The sequence below is a fragment of the Amblyomma maculatum genome, chromosome 6 (assembly GCF_055883805.1).
Source record: "Amblyomma maculatum isolate TAMU_Amacu chromosome 6, ASM5588380v1, whole genome shotgun sequence".
Lineage (NCBI taxonomy): Eukaryota > Metazoa > Arthropoda > Arachnida > Ixodida > Ixodidae > Amblyomma > Amblyomma maculatum.
Window position 1 is genome coordinate 37,101,358 of NC_139349.1, and position 21,097 is coordinate 37,122,454.

Here is a 21,097-nt window from a genome sequence, read left to right on the forward strand (position 1 = left end):
AGACTGCGCTCTCTTGTGTGTCGAGGCAGTGGTGTGGTGGTGGGAGCAGCGCCAATTCTCCCGAACAGGCTGTGAGTCGAAGAGAAGTGGCAGGCTATAGGGAGCACCACCGACCTTCGTTGTCTGGGTCACTTCGCTTCGACGTGCGACCGTACTGGGCGCAAAGGCTCTTCAAACAGACCGGCCACGTGTTCGCGAGCCTTCTCCCTAGGATTGTACAACTCAGCATTTAAACTGAAATATAGTAACTGTAATGTAGATATCTTGTTTAACAGGGTAGGCATTAAATGGAGGTAAAAGAAAGCACACTAAGGCGGACATTATTGTGTTCCGCGGAATTACACAGGCAAATGCAATTATGCGCCGCCATTTTTTTTTCACTACATTCATTTCTGTAAATTGATTCAGTACGGAAACCGTGAAAACAACAGCCGTTGCGCTGGTGGCGTGATCGCAAAGCAACTCGCAAAAGGTGCCGGTCAAATCGGCCGCTTGCAGTAATATGGAACGCTATTAGGTAAACGTGATTAAGGAGCCATGGACTTTGCTGTTGGGGTATTAGTAACATCCGTTGTCTCTACGGTGTGAAATAAATTTAAAAGGTTGTATTCCCACTTCTTTATCGTATTTTAATTTGTTCCAAGTAGTCGCCGGGTCATGCATGAGTCCTGAAACGTTCACTGTTTTTTTCAGCTTTTTTTTTTTTTTCATTTGTAAATAAATAGTTGATTAATGGACATTGTAGTATCGACTGTTTAGCAAAGTAACGCATGTTTGTGTGGCTCTTTTGAAGTGGCCTTCTTTGGGCTAGATTACAAGGTGACGTTTTACTGGGTGGCATTTCATGTTACAGCTAGAGGCACACGAATGAAATTTTCGTCTCGAAGCGGACGCCGTGCGTTTTAGTGACGGGTGATATATTTGCTGATAGTGCTTTCACTACGACCTTCCTGGGCATCTTCCAAAGCCAGTTGTAGACCTTATCGAGCGCAAAATTTACCACAGGCTAAGAGCTCTCTATATTGCGTTCTATTTATGTTCAGAGTAAGAAAAACAATTGCAAATTTAAAATACATATTGAAGGAAGTCAAAATTTATTCTGTGCGGCAACGCTAAAACTGCATTTTTTTTGCAAGTACATGTATTCCTAGCCGAAAAAAGAGAGAAATCATTAACACCAGCAGCGAGAAAAAACTGCTTTAGTTACTAGGCCTTTATTCCTTTATCACAAGGATACATACTTTGCTGGAACTATGAACAGCAGTTTAAATGAGTGTAAATCTGATGTTAATCAGAACAATCAAGAACAAATCCAGGGGCAAGTCCAGGGGATGCATGGCTTGGTTTTTAAGGGACGTTATCCCCCGACACCGATATCGGCCATTTCTAGAGATACTGGAAGCATCAGAGATGCAGTGCGCGTGTGTGTTAGCCTGGCATCCTTCGCCTTGCAGAGAAAAGAGCCCACTTGAACAATTTTGCGTTATAACAGTTCGAGATATCCTGTGCGTTCTTCTTTTGTTGTTTACCGTTTTCTTTTTTTTTTTTTTTTTTTTTTTTTTTTTTTGCTTGGTGCTCAGTGCGCATACAAGTACGGTCGACGGGAAAGGGGTGAAGGTTTAAACAAGCGCTCATAAATATGTGCTTTCTCTTGTCCTGTTGTAGTTATGCAGACACGCTGTTAATCAGAAGCATCTAACTCGTCTAACAAGCTTCGATCTGTTTACGATCCTTGGCGCGGCGCTATATGCCATATGCCCCAGTGCATCTCATCTATGCCGGAACGCCGGATGTCGTGACAAACTTTCCGACAGAACGACGCATTTCAGGATATGAAACGCGGCCAGTTCTAATCATGATTAGGGATGGAAAAAACATATGTCATTGCAAAGCTGTACCAGGCATCATAAAAACTCGCACTGCAGCAAGGCCTGACATACACGAGCATAAAAGGCACTCGAAATGCGGCGACGCGTGGTTAAATGAAGAAGAAAATACAGTAAAGAAAAGCGAGCTAGTTTTAGTGAGCTCTAATCAATCGCTAGACCACCTCAGTGGTCTGCACGCTGCAGGGACAGTTGGCCAGTATCAGCACTGAATGCTTATCATCGCACAAATGCGCACATGACTCTTCTTCTGCATGTGATAGTCTACACAATAAGAGGGAGGCAAAAAAAAAAAAAAGGAAACTGGCACACACAGTCACCGCTAACGTCGACCATATTGTAGCAACGAATGAATGGCGGCTTTCAAAAGCGATTGCTAAGCGGCTTTCAATGCAACCCCTATTGGCAGTGCATGGATCATTTTTCACGCCAAACATGGTGTGCTTCAAGATATGTCAGTTTTTAGCGGATCTGTGGCGCTGTCGCTCTAAAAAACGTACTCAGCAGCGAACAAAAGCCTTAAATAACATCATGATTTCCGAGACAGCACGAATAATATTTGCATATACACCAGTCGCAAATGCAGGTCTATTACTGATCGCTGAAGTATATCTTCCCCTTCTACAGAGGCTGGCGAAAGGTCATTTATTCTCAAAACCGGTTTGAGATTTCTGTTCAAAGCATCAATAGAATTCGACAATGGTTCATCGCTGGTTTATACCGTTAGAACTGTCTGAGAGTTCAAAATTCATAGCCTACTTATGAAGGACTTGCGAGAACTATACCGATTGAGTCGACACGTGTCTTTTTATGCTTTCACATGCACTGACATATTTTTTTGAACTATCGATTAGCCGCGCTACATCATACGGCATAAGTAAATAGTTTAGATGGTAACGCGAACTATAGCTGTCCTTCAAGAAATATTCCGTGTATTTAACTATGACGTACGCGATAAGCTTCCAACAAGTGCGGATGGGGCACACAAAGCGATAGCTATTCACGCTTCTTCGACTGCTGGGTTCAAATTTATTATCAGAAGGGAAGTCCACCAAACTTGAGGTCAGAACTGATATCTGTCTCTAATGAACGAATAGCCAGTTAGAGAACTCGCAAATGCATTTATTCAGTATACCGCTCTTTCGATTTGGAGTGTATACTCTAGAACGCAAGCACTCTCGAGTGATATTATTGCCCGGTATAGAAAATGGCATCGATTACTTCAATACGTCGTCTGTTCCTTTGCACTCGAATCATCCGAATGCAAACTATAAACACATCTTCGAATACTGTGCTGTTTACCAGCCTTTTTAGCTTCGTCTGACCTCCGCTGAATTTAATCTTCATCACCAAAATCCCAACGTGAACCTTGCGACGAAGTATTAACGAAACCATTTGGCGAATGGGTACCGGAGATTTCTTGGAGATTTCGGCTTGGCTTCCCGTGTTGAAATCTTGCGTCTGACATTTCTCGTGAGCTAGGTGTGTGTTCTGTCTATACGCTCTCCTATTTAGCCCACGCAGCCTTGCCCTGTGACCATCAGGTAAAGCTTCGCCCGTATGCCTCAGCAGCGAACCCGCCGGCCATATGATGTTGTTACTTTTTATATCCAAGTAATAAATGGCATTTTCTTCAAAGAATCGAGAAGTAAGCTCACGGGTCTTTTTGTAGCAAAGTCGCATTAGAGGACTGAGTGACACGTACCGGAGCAAGGAGTAAAAAGGGGGATATTTTATCAAACCTTTTTAAGGGCCACAGTAAATGTAAAGGAGCTGATGAATACTTTGGCCGACGAGCGATGAGGGGCACAATAAAACTGGAGCCCGAGATGTTAAGTGAATAGCCATGTTTTTCTTTCACCAGGAACCTAGTGTTACCAAGGCAACAAATGACTTTTACTGTGTGTTGCTCCTGTGCAATGTAGTGGAAACCAGACGCTTCCTTTCAGACTTCTTCGGAAGCCTTGCTGGTAAAATAATGGAACCGAAGTTTGAAGAAAGGCGGACAAGATTGAGACAGCAGCAGAAGCCTTCTTGTCAAGAAAGCAGCAATTTTCTCAGGACGACAAGACTTACTTCTGAAATACTGACAAAAAAAAAAAAAGACATTTTCTTTCTCCTTCGCCGCAGTAATGAAGTCTGCATTATGACGAGACGCTTCGTGTTGTTAGTAGAAAGAACTAAGTTGTTATTTCAAGGATACCAAGTTTAAGTCCCTACCTGCACGCCAAGCGTTTCCCTATTGTCGCAAAAAATTACAAGCTTCTTTTCTTTTTCACAGCGCACTATCAAGTCCATTAAGTTTTTCGCTTCTTTGTTTTTACCCTGAATTTAGTCCTATCGCCAGAGAGGTTAACTGTGTTCCCTCCCTTCTCAAGAACATTTGGGGCGAAAGATCCAAAAGCACTTGAAATAATTTTCTTAGAGAAGGCATTGTTCTGTCTCAATGAGGGATTGACTGTAGATAATTCTTGGTCCATCTATGCTTATGTTCTTTGAACAAGCGGAAAGCCTGCACCCTACAACGACATTTCTGTGCGTTTAGGAGTCCGTTTACTCGCAAACGACATGCTACATAGTAGGAGAACCCTCAAACCACACTAATCAAACTTTCTAGTGACTCTGCTATACTGAACGTACGATCATTTTTATCTCCTTGTTCACAAACAGCTTAACGTTCATGGAGAATGACTGCCAGACAAAATCGCTCATTTCAGCACGGGCACCTGTCTCGCACATGTCACGTGTTCCCCTTTCTCCTTTCTTCTCCCTGGAACCTGATCGACATGCGTTGTGCGTCGTTAGCAGATGATGCCTTGCTATAAGGACTAGCCGCACCCATGGCCCGGGAGGGGTGTACTGAAAAATCACTGTGGAGTATTGTAAGTGATCCTATATCGATAGGGTGTCGCCTTCTATCTACAAAACGTTGCGGGCTAGTTGGTTCATTGCAAGGGGGAACAGCGCAATCTACACACAGACAAAAGGGGAGGACGAGACACACGCAGTGATGTGTGTGTCTCGTCCTCCCCTTTTGTCCGTGTGTAGATTGTGCTGTTCCCCCTTTCTATCTACAAACAGATCATTCTCGCCGGAAATATAGATTTTTTTAAGGCGGAAAGAAACAAAAAAGAAAAAGTGTCACGTTCACCTGCCGATTTTGCGAACGAAATACAGCGCCGACACTGTAATTTGGGCCGTGATCCAGGTCTGCGCCACACTGCCACTAGCACCAAACAGTGGCGACCTTTGTCTTTTGGCGAGGAGTTCAAATTTATAGCCGACAGGAGCGTCTCCTGCTGCTTATCAAGTGATGGCATAGTGAAAAAGATGTCACTGCAGAAACTGCATTGGGAGAATGCTAACCCATTTGCGTTGACACGAAGTTGATGGCTCTTAGCGATAAAGGAGGCTGCGAAGCCTTTTCTACGCCTACGCAATCACATGGCATGACTCATTACTTTTTGTTTCATGACCCATGACTCACGTGACTCCTGACTCAGATGACTCATCGATTACATGACTCTCTATTTTTATGTCACATGACTAATGGCTCGTTGATGATACAGCACTCCTTTATATCACGATTTACAACCAACTTACTTCCGGTCATTGTCTGAGGACGTCACCTGGGCACGACTTCACGAAGATACTACTTGCAGCGGCACGTTTTGCGCACACTTCTGGCGACAACATAGCCTACTAATGATGCCGCATTAAACAGAGCCAGATAATTTATTTTTTACGATACTAAGCTATTCGATGGCATTATCCTTAGTGTCCCTTCAAAACATCGCTGGCGTCAATGGGTACTCGAACAGATCCCCCCCCCCCACCCCCCCCCCCCCCCCCCCCCCCCACCCCTGAGCCATGAAAACGCCATCATGCATACAGTTCCTTAATCATTCCATAATGTGGATGATGATAGACTAGTGTTTCGATTCGCATTTTTGCTTTAAATTGGTCAGGTCATGAATTCTGCATTCGTAAATTATATATCGCAAACACCTGGTTACAATGCGCACTTTGCTCGCGAATAATGCTGCCTTAAAACGGCCTGAATGCTACAAGTACATATAAAACTGAAATCATTGCGTGAATTCACTGCCAGCATATCAAACACCATCGGCGCTGCAATGAAGAATACTTTTGTAAATCCGGGAAGAACAAAGACGCTAACTGGGCATCAAAATGACGTCGCTAAACGTGACGCCAATTTTAAGGCCTTAGTCGGTTTCCATCAAACCATAATTCACACTATCGCCTGGAAGTCAGTCACAATCCCTTCCACCGGGCAAGGTTCGTATCGCTTGTACTCAGAGTAATTTTCCAATCAATCAAGTACGAGTATCTATATGGACACGTTGTCGAATGCCTGAAGCACACACAATGCAACGGTCACCAAGCTTACAAATACACATCCGTACGTTTTTCGTTTTAGAAGTAAACAAGATACTCGTACGGGCCCCGAAACAAGAATTGTTTCAGGCCTTTAACATGGTGACCACTCGGGCTAGTTGGTGCGAATCTAACGTACTGAACCAGCGCGAGACACAGGAAGACAAGAAAAGTGCACTGGACCAACGCTGTCCAGTGTACCTCTTTTCATGTTTTCCTGTGTCTTGCACTGGGTAAATATGTTTCAGGCAATCTGCTGATTTCTCTCCCTTTCGCAGAGTCCTTCTATACATTTAAGACTGCGGCATTCTCGAAGGCTTACCGCCACGACGGCATGAAAAGCACATGCTGAGATCGCTTCAATGAAAAAAGGAAAATATAAAAACACGCTCTTGAAAATGAACCAGTCGAATACAAAAGCCGAAATGAATGTTTTTCTTGACACTTCCGCTTAATCGTTTCCCATTTTTCCGATTCCACGAGCATTGACGTCGGCTGTACAGCAGAATTCGGGCGTGCATGAAATGAATAATCACTGCTTTAGAAATCAGGGGTGATTATGTGCAATCAAGTATACATACGTGTGATTTGAGGAATTCTACTCAATTTGTAGAATGTGTGCGAGTTTTTATGTTAATTGTTCTTAGTGTGACACTGCTGCGACTGCCTAAATACCAGCTAAGTCCGCAAAAGAATGAAACAAAGTTATACGAAGTGCAGGTCACAGGACTCTCGTTTTATGTGTGACCCAAGATAATATTATGAAAACTCATCTTTAAGATAACAACAAAATATGAATTATTCCGTGTGTTCTCTGCTGTTGCCGCAGGCCGTCCGCCCGCCAGCCTTTCCTGGTGGCGCGAGGGCCGGCGCCTGGAAGACGTGCTCGTCCCAGGCGGCGACGGCACTGGTGACGCCGCCAGCCAGCTGGCCGTGGGGCCCCTTGGTCGCCGAGACCTCCACGCGCAGCTCATCTGCCGTGCCTCCAACAACAACATCTCCGAACCGCTGAGCGCTTCAGTTCTCGTCGACCTCATACGTACGTTGCGAATGGGTTTGCGGACCTTAAACAGCTAAAAGACTGCTATCGAATCTCCTTTGTCTATCGATGAGTTCATGTTAATGACATGTGAAAGTGTGCACGTCAATCAATTGCACCGTGAGAGCTCACGCAGCTGCCACGACATACCAGTCACATCGTTGTCAACGACGAAATTCGCTCAGTGCTTTAGTCACAAATATATGTAGGGTATGCATTACGTTAGCTAAATGTGGGAGAAGAAGTAGTCATTTGTCAAGTAATGGTCGAACCACGCTTCAGGGAAAACCCCACCAGCTTTTTTCGCCAGGGCTCATCTGCATGCTATACAAATTACAAGGACGACAGTAGTCTGCCAACAGGGGAGAATGTGTAATCATGCTAAACTTTGGGGATGGTCAGTATAAATTGAGAAGTCACCACTAAGTTGGTTATAGTAAAATTAGATTAGACATGAATTTTGGTCAAACTGGGATGAGTCCAAATTTTGATGCTCCACGGGGTCAATATTTCGGGCAGCCCACCCAAATTTGGAGTTCACCACTGAATTCATTTTACCTAATTATGTTAGCAATCAGTTTTGGTCAAACAGCGACGAGGTCATGTTTTGGTATCTAGCGGGCAAAATTCCTGGTGTGGCCCACCTAAATTTGGAAGCCGCCATGAGTCGCCCATAGGTTTGACATCAGTTTGGTCGAATTCGCACAAGCTCAACTTTCGAGGGTTGACGGGGACTAATTTGCGAAGTCGCCCACCTAAATTTCGTTATACACCAATCTCTGTCAAATACTGACAAGGTAAAATTTTGGAAGTGCAGGGGCCAAATGTTGGCCGATAGCCCACCAAAATTTGGAAGTCAGTGTTGAGTTGGCCATACTCTAATTAGTTTAGACATCAATTTCAGTCTAATTCTGAAGATTTCCAATTTTGGTGGTCAAGGAGGCTCAATTTCATATGTCGATAGAGCCGACACTCGGGATGGCGCACCTAAACTCGGGAGCCGCTACTGAGTTGGCTATACTCTAATTGGATAATTAGATCACGTGCCAATATTGCTCAAATTCGGATGAAGTAAAATTTTGGAGGTTCGGGGAAGGGGGTTGGAGGGGAGCAAATTTTCAGCATGGCCCGCTCAAAGTTGGAGGTTACCAGGAGTGGAAATAGGCTAGACATCAGGTTTAGTCAAATTGGGCTGAGGCCACATTGATTCAGGGGGTCAAAGTTAGGGGACAGTCGACCCAAATTTCAAGGGAACCGTTGCACTGGTCATACGCTGATTAGGCTGAACAGCAATCGCCGCAAAATTCTCAAGAGAATAAATTTGAGAGTCTAAAGGGCCGAATTCTGTATCTTGCCGACCTAAATTTGGTGCTCACCGCTTATTGGTCCTACTCAATTTAAGGTGGGGCGTCAATTTCGGCCCAATCCCGAGAAGGTCAAATTTTGGACGTCCAGGAGGACAAATGTTGTTGGGCGGCTCCCTGAAATTTGTAAGCCAGCGCTGAATTTTCCATACTCGAATTTCGAAGGACACCGAATATGATCAAATGAAATTTCTGGTGTCCATAGCGCAAATGTTTTTGTGCACTATTTCTGTGGACATGTTCTGGAGACGTTTATTTTCCATTTTTAGCCCACTGAGCCTAATAATGCTTACGCGAAAAGAAGCTAAGTAATTCGTCCGCTGCGCAATCGGATTGACAGATGCATGTATTACAAAGAAAACTTCGAGCAGAAACCTTGCTGTTCTACAAACACAGCCCATTTCAGGAAACGTGAATCTATGTATTCGAAGAGTTAGCTCCACTTTTGCTCAATCACTGATTCACGCCGATGACGTGCCAATGGAGCACATATCTCATATCAAGATGACTCGGCAAATGAAAATTTGACTCCATTCGCCGCAAGTTTTCAATTTTTCGGGCCAGACTTGTGGTCTTGCAGAAGAATGTTTTTTGTTGACGTTTGCCGTAGCGTACAGGGTGCATGGGTTCTTTTTATGTGGTGCTAAGCCGGCCTGACACAAAGTTTAAACCATCTCAAGTAATAAGTAAGGGTTCGCTAGTGCTTCGTGTATGAAGGCAGGGGAAGGTACATGAGCTGGGTCATTAGGTTAGGCCCGAAGAAAAAATATATTTTTTCTATTTATGCCCACGTGCGTCTGGAACATATGCGTATTAAATACATCGCTTTCCCACCCCGAGGACGGACGTCATATCCTGCTTCATATTTCATGATTATTAATATCTCAGTACGTCTACGGCCTTTCCGTATGGCACATTCATGAGAACCATTAGAAGTGAGCGCTAACGACGTCATTTTGTCGTACAGCATCTGAAACAAAAACTATGTCAGTCATTTGCCTAGTTCCAAGTTAATGTCGACATTTAGTCGGGCGTAGCAGTATCTGTAGAACTCTAATCGGTCTAGGTGGCTCATTTGATAAGCGAAGAAGGAGCTGCATGAAACAGACATGGACGGCGGAGAGGCGAAGACACACGTAAACGAAGGATTCGCTTTTGCGTGTACCTTTGTATCTTCAACCTACGTGTCTTTTTCATGCAGCCATTTCTTCGCTTCTGGTCTGACGTGTCCTCTTTTGCTCTCTATGTAAGCGTTTACTCAACACATACGCTTCTCTAGTTCCGTATGAAGAGGACTGTTTTGCAAAGCTCAGGTGCCGTTTTGCCTTACCATGAGCGACCATTCTAGACCATGTCCAGTTATTCTTATCACCACGCTGCGTTTCTCGCTCGGCTGGAGTCGTGTGATGCATAACTAGAAATGATGTTTCTTAACTGCATTGTACTCGAACTTGGTTACGAGTTCACGTGCAAAAAATTAGCAGTCAGCCCAGACGTCGTCTAGCTATTCACCGTAGCACTGCCTCGGGGACTTACTACGAACGCTGAGAAATATTGAAGCGAAAGCTTCACTATGCCACGTAAAGCCGAGACCGCCGTGCGGAGCCAGAGCCGCTAATGTTCATGCGCCAAATAGGTGCGCCGCGTGTGACGTCAGAGTTGAGCCGCAGCCGCTGCCGCCGCAGACTCCGCAGCTTCGCTGCGCCGAACAAAACAGTGCGCCGCTCAGCCGACGCCGACTCCACAGCCTCGCTGCGCGCGTTGCGCACGCGCAGTAGCTACAGATGCGGTGTACATGACGCCAAAGTTGCGCCGCCGCTGACTCCACTAAATCGCTGAGCATGTCGCGCATGCGCAGTAGCTCCAGATGACGTCATTACTCGGGCACTTATAAAACAAGGATGAAAAGCATCCGTACTTCAGATGAACGATGGATGAATCAGTGGAAAGCCAGCGCGTATACTGCGAACGACATCGACGGCGACTACGGGAAGCCACGTCACAGATCCCGTATAGTTGCGTTGTGTTATAAGGCGAGTCGACAACGAGACTGAAAAGCCCAGATCTGGGGTAATCGCTGTATAAGTCTTAGCTAAATGAGGACAAATAGAAAATAAACAAGCTGCCACAAAAAACAGCTTTACTATGTGTAACCGTGCATACAAGCTTCCAATGCACTAGTTTATTCAGAGATAAACCACAGCAATTTTTAAATGGCAAATTCAACGTGTTATACGAGGTAATCAGAGCTAGATGTTCCACACTGTGATTTGATATTATTTCATTAGGCAAGTATGAAAGTTTGACCATTGTTTTCCTTTTCTAGAAATGTGTTGGCGAGGCGTAAGGTACATACTAGAAAACTTATTGTCGTTCCCACCAATTGACATTCGCTCAGTTCAATGAAATTTTTGTCCCCGCTGCTACGGGACTAAAACTAATGTGATTTGCATGTCATTTGCGAATGATGGCAATTACGATGACGAAAATTGGAGAATGCATAAAGTTTGGTAAGTCTTCAATATGTTTCGAAAATGATGTAGCTGTGAACGAAACTGTTTTGCGAAATTTTGAACGAAAGAACGAAGTGGCTTTTAAATTGATATTCATGTCTTGCACGCCTTGTAACCGACCTGTTGATTACGGCTATCCATTGCAATGTCATTTTATCTTCTAGTTTGACAGCAAACGGGCGTAAATCGATGGAAATAACATTAAAGTTGCCTTGACAGGGCTATATGAACATGGGTTCGAAATGTGATTGTCACCCAGCCCATCCAACTTGTCGTGTATATCACGGACTCATCAATTAACATCTTTTGTGGACCCCAAATTGTAGGAGCCGCTATTTTACACTGCTTGGCTAATGATAACAGAGGTGATGGCTATGCCAACTTCGGCCGCAGAGCCGGCACATGACTACCGAGCTTGGCGTGTAAAACCATCCCTTATGTAATTCCACTGAGAAAGGGTCTGTAAAGAAAAGAAAAAGAGAAATGAGAAATGAAACCCTGAGCTCTAAACATTCAGTGCCATTTTCTGAAAAAAAACAAACAAACAAACAAAATACCGGCAACGACTGAAAACAGCGCCATGCATGTACGCGACTCTTTAATGCGCCGTTCCGTAGTGGGTCCAACCAGCGTGTCCATCGTGGGCACGACGCACGCATTGGAGGCCGGCCGGCCAGGCCAGCTCCGCTGCGTCTCGACCGGTTCGCGGCCGCCCGCACAGCTGACCTGGTGGAAGGGCAGCCAGAGGCTCTCCTCGGCGCCCACCACCACCACGGTGGACTCGTCGGGCGGAGGCTCGGTCACGTCGGCGAGCACGCTGACGATTACCCCAACGGTGGAGGATGATGGCCGCCAGATCACGTGCCGAGCCTTCAACGAACGCCTGCCGCACGCCACCGTCGAAGACGTCACCACCATCCGGGTCCTATGTGAGCAGCACAGCCCATTACATTGTTTTTATTACGGATGTTGGGAAAGGTAAAACCAAACGAAAGACGTAACGTCAGACAAAGAAGGGAACAAGAAACCGCCATGAGTACCGAATTGAGTTTCGCTGTAAGAATGACCATCGAACAGCTGGTTACTACGTGAGGTTAAATGTCGATTTTACAAGTTCTTCCCACAAAGACGCCATAAAGATTGCAGGATTAAATGAACGACTCGTACACGCACCAATGCATTAATGACTAATTCTTTCTTGTTCGAGCTTCCTAAGCTATTGAGGACAAGCTGGAAAACTGGGTGGAGCAATTAAGCTGAATCTTTAAGTGTATAACGTGATAGCTGTTTCTGGTTCGCGCACATCTACTCGGCATGCACAAGCAACCCGAGTTGAAAGCTCCTCCCAACTTTCTGATATCATGTGTTCTCGTTAAGTCGCACAAACAATTCAATAATTAGTGCTGGTTCATATTGGCTGCCACCTACCATCTGCCAGCGCCATGATCGTGACGCCGGACTTGCGGAATAACGGGCACTTGAACGCTATGGCGCTAAAACTCAAAAACTGGCATTATAATTTCACAGAAACGAAATGTGAATATGCACTAACATTTATGTTGTTTTATACTCTAAAAGAATGACATCGTCTTTGCCGATTAAAAAATGCTGACAAAACAAAGAAAAAAAAAAACTACTGCCGCTCTTTTTCATCTCCGCTGCTCTTCAAACTTCATTTATAGTGTTGTTTGTAAGGCGTAATGTCGTATTTAAGCTGAAAAAGGACGTACACTCAATAGTGCGATTGCTGAGACTTTGCCGCTTTTCTTCCTGCTGATGGCATGCGCAGTGTAGTTGGTTTCACCTTAGCAATAAATTGCTACTTCTTACCGTACTGGTATCTCGGTGCGTGCGCGTGACAGCGCTTTCTTATACTTGTTCCTGTTAACTACTTTGTGCCATTGTGTGAAGAACGCCCTCATTGCACACGTTCAGCACATAAAATCTCGAAATAAAAAAATATCGGCTCGATTCTCAGTGGCGTTAAATGTTGCTTCATACTGACTCTTTTTTGCCTGTAATTTTTGCCTAAGGTTTTGCCGCATCCTTGCCATGTCACCGAGATCCCCGTATGGAACGCAGAATGGTCAAGAATTCAACAAGGTTGAATGGAAGAGAGCAATTAAAGGGAATAGCCTCAAAAGACTAAGAAGCGTGACATTTAATTTTTTTAAGACAATGTTACATTTACTTTTTTTTTTTTTTTTTGCGCCTGGTTCATGGAGTGACCATCCTGCCCATGTTTAATAACACGCTTTGTTTTACCTCTCGATGTCCATACCGCTGCTGTTATCGTTCCTCGGGGGGCGCTTACTAGAACTTGACTACTTGGAACTCGAAGCCCACCCACATTTTCTGTTAGCATATGCGTAGCATAACCACGTCATACTAGTGGTAGTGGCATGTAGCGAAGTTTCAAGCATTGCGATCTTTCTGGATCGTCCCACCGCAACAGCGGAGTGGACCATATGCACCTAGTGCACATGCATGAATAGGGCGCAGTGGGGGCGGTAACGATGGAAACCAGCTGCAGCTTTATGGTAGCGTGGCGCGTTAAAGTAATTCAGCGTGCCTGTTAACCTACCGCGTTCTCGGGCGCTATAGTTGCATGCGTACCTGTTGTAACGGTGTGGTGAGCAAGCTTAGTTACTGCGCGACATCGTCGCCATAGCGTTAGCGGAGAGGCGCCTGCGGTACTCTGTGTGGAACGTTCGATTTTGCTTTCAGACGCGTGTTCGTTCCTTGGTTCTCCCGCTGTTATATTTGGCAGGCCGGCACCATTAGCGGAAGATGGAAGCATTAATAAATTGCTCGATCAATAGCAAACGTGCTGACGGCGCTGTTCTCCTTTTTTCTTTTCTAGCTTATTATGAAGGCCGGAAAACACATTTCAGCTGTGAGACAAATTATTCTCAGTCGCAGCAGTACCGTGACTGCGATTATGCAGGGGGTGCACATTATTGGGACGAATGCGATGATATATGCGCTCATGAAAGGGAAATTTTTGAACTGCGTGTTACTAGTACCACTCTGATAAGACTGCCACAGTAGGTCCAAGGGCGATGTGGACGGGCCAGGGAAGGGTGAACGCGCCAGATATTGAAACGAGTTTCAGCGAGGAACTTAACTTGCGCTTGACGTTGGCACTGGGTGCCGTACAGTCCCAGTCCACGAATATATATCTGAATGAGGTGGGCAGATATTTGGGGTAGCCGATTTCGGCTCGCTGTCATCGATCCAGGATATCCGGTGCGTGCCCTGCATTGGCTCGCATCTTGTGAACGAGAACTTAGGCTGGACGAAGAAGGCAAGAATAATCAGGGGGCTGGGGGGTAATGTCCCACAAGACATCTCTCTGCTAATGTTTATGCGGGTGATGACGGAGTCAGGTATGATGAGAAGGGTGGGAAAATAATTAGGGTGGTCCAAGTGCGACGGACTCACTTGGAGGTAGTGCCAGTGGTTTTCGGCTATAGCTGCGCGCCAGCGGCCTCGTGGGTATGTCCGCTTTCCAGTCTCTTCTACGGGATGTCAGGGTACCCAGTGAATGCTTACCGAGACCTGGCAGGTCTGTTGTAGGTTGGGGCATGCTGTTTGATATTCTATATCACTGAGTTCACGCAAGTACGGGCGTTGAGCGGGCTTATAGCTTCTTGACGTTTTTGTTGATATGGATGGTAGTGCCAGGTTCTAGGCGGTAAAGAGTAAGGACCTCGATGGCCGTTAGCACAAGTTCTGTCACAGGCGGGCATCTACACCCACTGTGGCCAGTGGAGTGCTGTGGCGAACACTCCTGGTAGTAATTGAGCTTTAGCTGCAAACTTGCTGTTTGTGTCGTCGTCGAAAGAAAGGAGTCATCGGTACGACTGCTTAAACTTGTCTTGCATATCGAGCCCCTTGCGTTGACGACAGCCTGCGGGAACTTTGAGGTTGATTAGGGCGGGGATTTGGAGCTGTTACCCGGATTTCTGTCCAAGGTGCGGAAGATCTTCCAGAATGGGCTGAAAGGTTGGTCTCGTCAAAAAGAGGATTAAGGAGGCGGCGTTCGTTGAATGCGTGTCGCAGGCCAGTTCCTGGCGAGCTCAATGAGCAACAATTATGCAATCGAGGAGTGAGGCCTGGTATTCCCCGCAAGACAAACTTGAGAAGCGGGCCGAGTGACTTGTGGCTTGCAGCGATCAAATCGAAGCAAACGGCACCGTGACATAGCTTTGCGAGCAGGAGAGCGACGGTTAGGTAGCGAATGGCCTCCGTCCGTACGTAACTACTCTTTTTAGCAATTCGCTTGGTCAAATGAATCTTTAGCTCTCTTTGAGACGTTAAAAGTAAGATCCACCTGATTGCCGTACCATGTTGAGAACGTCAAGTATGTGGACATGACCTACGGAGTCCAGCGCCTTCGCGGGAAAGGCAATTCAGCCTTTATAGGCGCGTATTATTACAAGAAGCTTCCTAAGATAACGTCACTTACAAGAGCAATGCAGCGAACTACAATCCCGAAACAAACCCTGCAAATGAATGGCGCATCATCGTGCGGCTGAACTGTTTTGCCGGAAGGACACCGTTAGGCACGCTCATCACTTGTCATTTTCTTTCGCTGCCAAGATATGTTGCCGCCGCGTATAATCGCATATATGATCGCTGCACCTTCATATAATTACCTCTTTATGTCTCTCCCGCGGTTGTGAAGATTTTTATTCGATACCCGTGTGCTTAATTTCCCGACGGCCCATCCATGAGAGAGCGCTTTATTCTTGCGGAAAAAAAGACCACTTTATTTCAACAAAGGAAAGACTTGCAGAACAATGCGGAGCTCATCCTGTTTTTTAACCTCTGCTGGCAACACCGCTCCGAAGGGCTTTTCAGCCGTCTCAAAGAAATTATGCGCATTTTATTTACATTATACAAAACAGGTCCTAGTTTCTTTCCACAAACAATGACAGCAGAAAATCGATTATGGAAATAGTTCAATGGCACTCGTGCATCCCGGTGTTCGCGAAAGATAGGCGGAAAGCTCGAGTAATCAATTTGTGGAACAAAAAAAATTTCATCAAGGCAGAATGTTGAGAAATCGCTTCATTCTGATCGCTTAAAATACGTATACGAACTGGGAAGCACAAGATTGCGGCAGCTAATGCACGGAGATAAAGACTGCGGCTTCGCAGTTTTCGAGATGCCTTTTCAGCGGACATTATTAGGGAGCACTGCCGAGCTTGAGATTATGGATTAAAGTACATGGTGCTGGTTTCGAGGATATTGATTATTTTGCTAGCCGTATTCATAAAGAGTAAATAACTTCTATGAGATATAAAAATGCGCCTTAGGAGCTTCAACATTTGGAGTTTCGTCAAGGTCAGCTTCTTTTTAACGTGTTTTTTTTGGAATCTCCAGCACATGAAAGTACTTAGATGTTAAAATTATATACTTTTGTTGGAATTAAGGGATATTGCTTTCAACTAGACGTGAATGTAACTGCCGCAGTTTTCACATTCTGAATGTGCGGAATTGTTTATACGCATCTGCTTCACATTACTTCAGAAATATTGTATAGATGTATATGTGCAATTGTAGTTAGTGCGTTTATATCAATCTAATATAGAACAGTGTAGGAAACTGGAGGTATTTGCTCTGTCAACAACTTCAGCGGAGCTGGTGAGAGAAGGAGAACTGATGTTTTTGAACATCCTAATAATTAATTTACATGAACTTAGCTTCGGAGAGCGTGGATATTATTTGAATTTCCTTATTCTTCGAAACGCAACTTGCTCCGTTACCTCCGACGGATATTATTCCAGTTTAGGCACGTCAAATTTTTTTTTTCTTTTTGCGGGTGGGGGGGGGGGGGGGGGGGGGAGGTTGGTATTTATTCGTTGATTTATTTAGCTCATTCACGAGGCATGCAACCGAAGCGATTTATAGATGTTACACGCATGTGAAGTCGCCGAATGATAGAAGTTTGTCTGCATATGATGTGTGTCTGTCATATGTGCATGAACATGATGCGTGGTATTTGCTCAAACCCTCTGCAAGGAAATATTCTAATGTCATAACAAGCGAAGCCTCGGCTAACCTGAACGTGTTGTTCAATAAATAAATAAATAAATAAATAATAAATAAATAAATAAATAAATAAATAAATAAATAAATAAATAAATAAATAAATAAATAAATAAATAAATAAATAAATAAATAAATCGATCAACAAATCAATAAATCAGTTGACCAATCAATCAATTGGGTAATAATTTGATCAATCGATTAGTCAACCAGCCAATGAATGAATAATTTTTTATCCGTTGTACAGATAAGCCCCAGCTGGTTGTGCGACTGGGAAACATGCTTCGCCAGAGCAGTATTCTGGAGAACCACGACGTGTACCTGGAGTGCAGCGTGGCAGCCAACCCTCCCGTGAGCGAGATCAGCTGGCTGTTCGAAGGCAAAGACCTGCAGACCAACACGTCGGCTGGGATCATCATCAGCAACAGGTCGCTCGTTCTCCAGAAGGTAAGAGTACCGGCCTAGAAACCTGCATGAGGTCGGCCGCAAAACGTAGCAGAGAATGTCGTAGTCAGCGACGCTGAAGAAGTTTTCGGGAATCGATTTAGGCTGTGCACTTTCGGAGCAGCGGCATTGGCGATAATTAGAAATAGGACTGACGCTGTATGTCAGCGAAATGTGTTAAAACGCAGCTTCACGGACTTCCAAATTTTTGACATTATTACTCTCCAAAGTACGGCCCTAACAGTACCTTTCGCCACTTCAAAGTCGGCACACGTGCTGCGCTATGTGGAAGCATTTTCTAAACATACATTCCCTGCCAGCTTAATTGCTATATCGTCGCAAACTGCCGCGGAAAAGTTCGCGTATTGTTCCAAGTGAGCGAAGCTGTCAGGACAATGGAGGCTGCTCGCTTCGAAATGGAATGCCTGGGTTTTGCTTGCTTATTTAAGCGCGTCTTTGTCCAATTCGGCCCCGACATTAGTATTGACTGGTCTTACCTTTCCCGGTCAACTGGGTAAACTAATGACTCGAAGTAAGCTGAAGAATATTCGCAAACAGCAATGAAAAGGTCGAAGTGCTGAAACTTTCTCAATTGTATAGAAGACCCGTAAAAGCGAGAAGTCTATGCCAAATTTATATGTATAATGGCAACTTTAAAAGCATAGGCAGGGCTATGTCTGGCAGCCCATGATTTGAAACTGTATATGGTTTTGAGTTAAAGAGCCGTAGTTACTCGTAGATTAATAGTATAACTGCAAAAGCGGTAAGGAGGTTATTCGCAGCAAATTTAGCTGTATTAAGGAACTTTTGAACATGCCCCGACCTACGCGGCGCGCAACGTTCCATGGGCTCTTAGTTTTAAAGCTACCGCTTTCTTCAAATAAGCTGAATGGAGAAACTCGGCGGTGGTACCGTAATATGAAGAAAAAGTGAATAATTAGGGAGACGATGGCTTTCTAAAAACCATTTGACCTAGAAGTTATCACTAAGTCTTTGAAATGCTGAATTGCAGTGAAGCTGTACCCGCCATAATAAAATGTATTGAAGGCTCGAGGTATAGCAATGCGCTATATTTCTTCGTTCTAATCAGTGACTCTACTCAACAACCAAAATATTGAAAGCGATGCGTCTGTAGTCTGCATATCGAGTTCGACACGTGTAGTAATTGAAACCATTTTTCTTGCTGTGTCATATTCGTAGGGAATGTGACGCCAATGCACCCACAAGCCTTACTTCGGGAACGGTTTTTTTTTTTTTTTTCATGTAATGTCGGCTTTCGCAATTTCTGGAAGTCTATGTGAAACCTACATCTTTTTTTACCGTCGAGTTTCGTCGCATTTTATTGTTTTTCAAGCATTTCTTGGACGCACTACTTTCTGACATTATGGCTGGCACGCAGTATATAGGGCTCCACATACCTCGTTTCATCAAGTAATTTATTCTGCTGCAAGACGTCTCCTTTGAAAATTTGTCGCAATTAACTTTGTTCGCAACTGTAGCAATGCGGCTGTCTTAATTAACGTCTCAGTGTAGCTTGGAAAAACGTTTGCACGGTACCTTTGAACGGATCTAGGAAATATGGGCAGCTTACATTTCGGTAATATTGGCGAACATCTGAGCACAATCATAAAGAGTTATACGCTGACTAGTTTACATGTCACGGAATCCTAGTAACAGCAAGTATTCGTTAAGTTATATTAATAATCTGGAAAATTGATACACTTGCCGTCGGAAAATGGTGCGTAGATCTGTTTTTATCGAAAATAGAAAAAACTGAAAGACAACGAAGTTTTTGTTAATTTATAGAAAAGACGAAGCTTGAGTTTCTGACTGCCAAAAGACACAAAAGAGGAGGGAAAGCGCAACGACTTCAAAATCCGAGACGGGCGCAGAAAGCTGCTGGAGTGGTTCTGATGTGTAGCGGCTTTTCAGCACTAAGGAACGACATAAAAGATGCGCCGTTAGCGCTATGCGTTTACATGGAATTTCCAACAGCCGTTCGAACTTCCTGCTATTCGAACCGCCAAACGACGAGGAAGGTAGGCGTTCAAAATATTCCAAACGAGTAGAATTGCGTTCTGCGCGGCTTTCGAATCATTTGCCAATAACTGACTTGAAATCTGAACACGACACACCGCAGCCGTTTGGACGACTGTTTCAAAACCACTGCTCAAACCTACGCAGCGCGAACCGCAGCCGCGTTCCGCCTACGCAGGATGGTGCCTGCCTATATCTGCACGTCATGATGCATAGCTGTTGCGGAATTCAATGTTGATACGTGGTCTCTAAGGTTGAGCGATGCGGCACAGTGTCCTGTTTCAAACCTCATTAATTCCCTCGGAGATCAGTCCTTTCGACAGATGCAGCTGCGTCTCAACCTGTTTATAGCGACATGTACTGCAACGCTACGTTAGAACTTTGCTCTTACACTCGGGTGTTCGTTACATGCAAGTATATGCTACAAGAAGAGACTAATTTTTAAAAATTTACTATTAATCTCTGAATTCGTTTTTAGCAGCGCCATTCGCGCTCCTTTAGACGTAACCTCGACCTTACTCGTATACGAATCGCTTCTGAAGCAATACGTACCTCTGCCCTTTTTCTTTTCAAAACTTTACTTTCGTTTTCATTGTGTAAGCAATACTACTCCAGATTTCAGCCCGTCCCGTAAACCCGGCCGGTAGCCACGTTCGACCTTTAGAGCGACCCGCAGATAGGGCCGCTATTCAAGCCGTCGGGTAAACCCGATCGCTAGCCACGCTGCGCAGAAGAAGAAGAAGAAGAAGAAGAAGAAGAAGAAGAAGAAGAAGAAGAAGAAGAAGAAGAAGAGAAGAAGAAGAAGAAGAAGAAGAAGAAGAAGAAGAAGAAGAAGAAGAAGAAGAAGAAGAAGAAGAAGAAGAAGAAGAAGAAGAAGAAGAAGAAGAAGAAGAAGAAGAAGAAGAAGAAGAAGAAGAAGAAGAAGAAGAAGAAGAAGAAGAAGAAGAAGAAGAAGAAGAAGAAGAAGAAGAAGAAGAAGAAGAAGAAGAAGAAGAAGAAGAAGAGAAGAAGAAGAAGAAGAAGAAGAAGAAGAAGAAGAAGAAGAAGAAGAAGAAGAAGAAGAAGAAGAAGAAGAAAAGAAGAAGAAGAAGAAGAAGAAGAAGAAGAAGAAGAAGAAGAAGAAGAAGAAGAAGAAGAAGAAGAAGAAGAAGAAGAAGAAGAAGAAGAAGAAGAAGAAGAAGAAGAAGAAGAAGAAGAAGAAGAAGAAGAAGAAGAAGAAGAAGAAGAAGAAGAAGAAGAAGAAGAAGAAGAAGAAGAAGAGAAGAAGAAGCAGCAGCTACGTCGGCTTTGCTTACGCAACCCACCGGGTTTAGCTAAAGCTAAACCCTAGCTTATTTTTTTTTCATCGTCGACGAAATC

The 21,097-nt window shown here is 44.5% G+C and overlaps 1 protein-coding gene across 2 annotated transcripts in view; it reads left to right on the forward strand.

Moving 5' to 3' along the window:
- Positions 1–21,097, forward strand: part of LOC146185531 (nephrin-like) — a 177,868-nt gene that overhangs the window by 128,972 nt on the left and 27,799 nt on the right. For both annotated transcript variants that reach the window (XM_084606481.1, XM_084606482.1), the window contains exons 4-6: positions 7,114–7,323; positions 11,818–12,129; positions 17,505–17,704. In XM_084606481.1, coding sequence (XP_084462607.1) covers positions 7,114–7,323; positions 11,818–12,129; positions 17,505–17,704 — 722 coding nt within the window. The remainder of the gene's footprint in view (positions 1–7,113; positions 7,324–11,817; positions 12,130–17,504; positions 17,705–21,097) is intronic.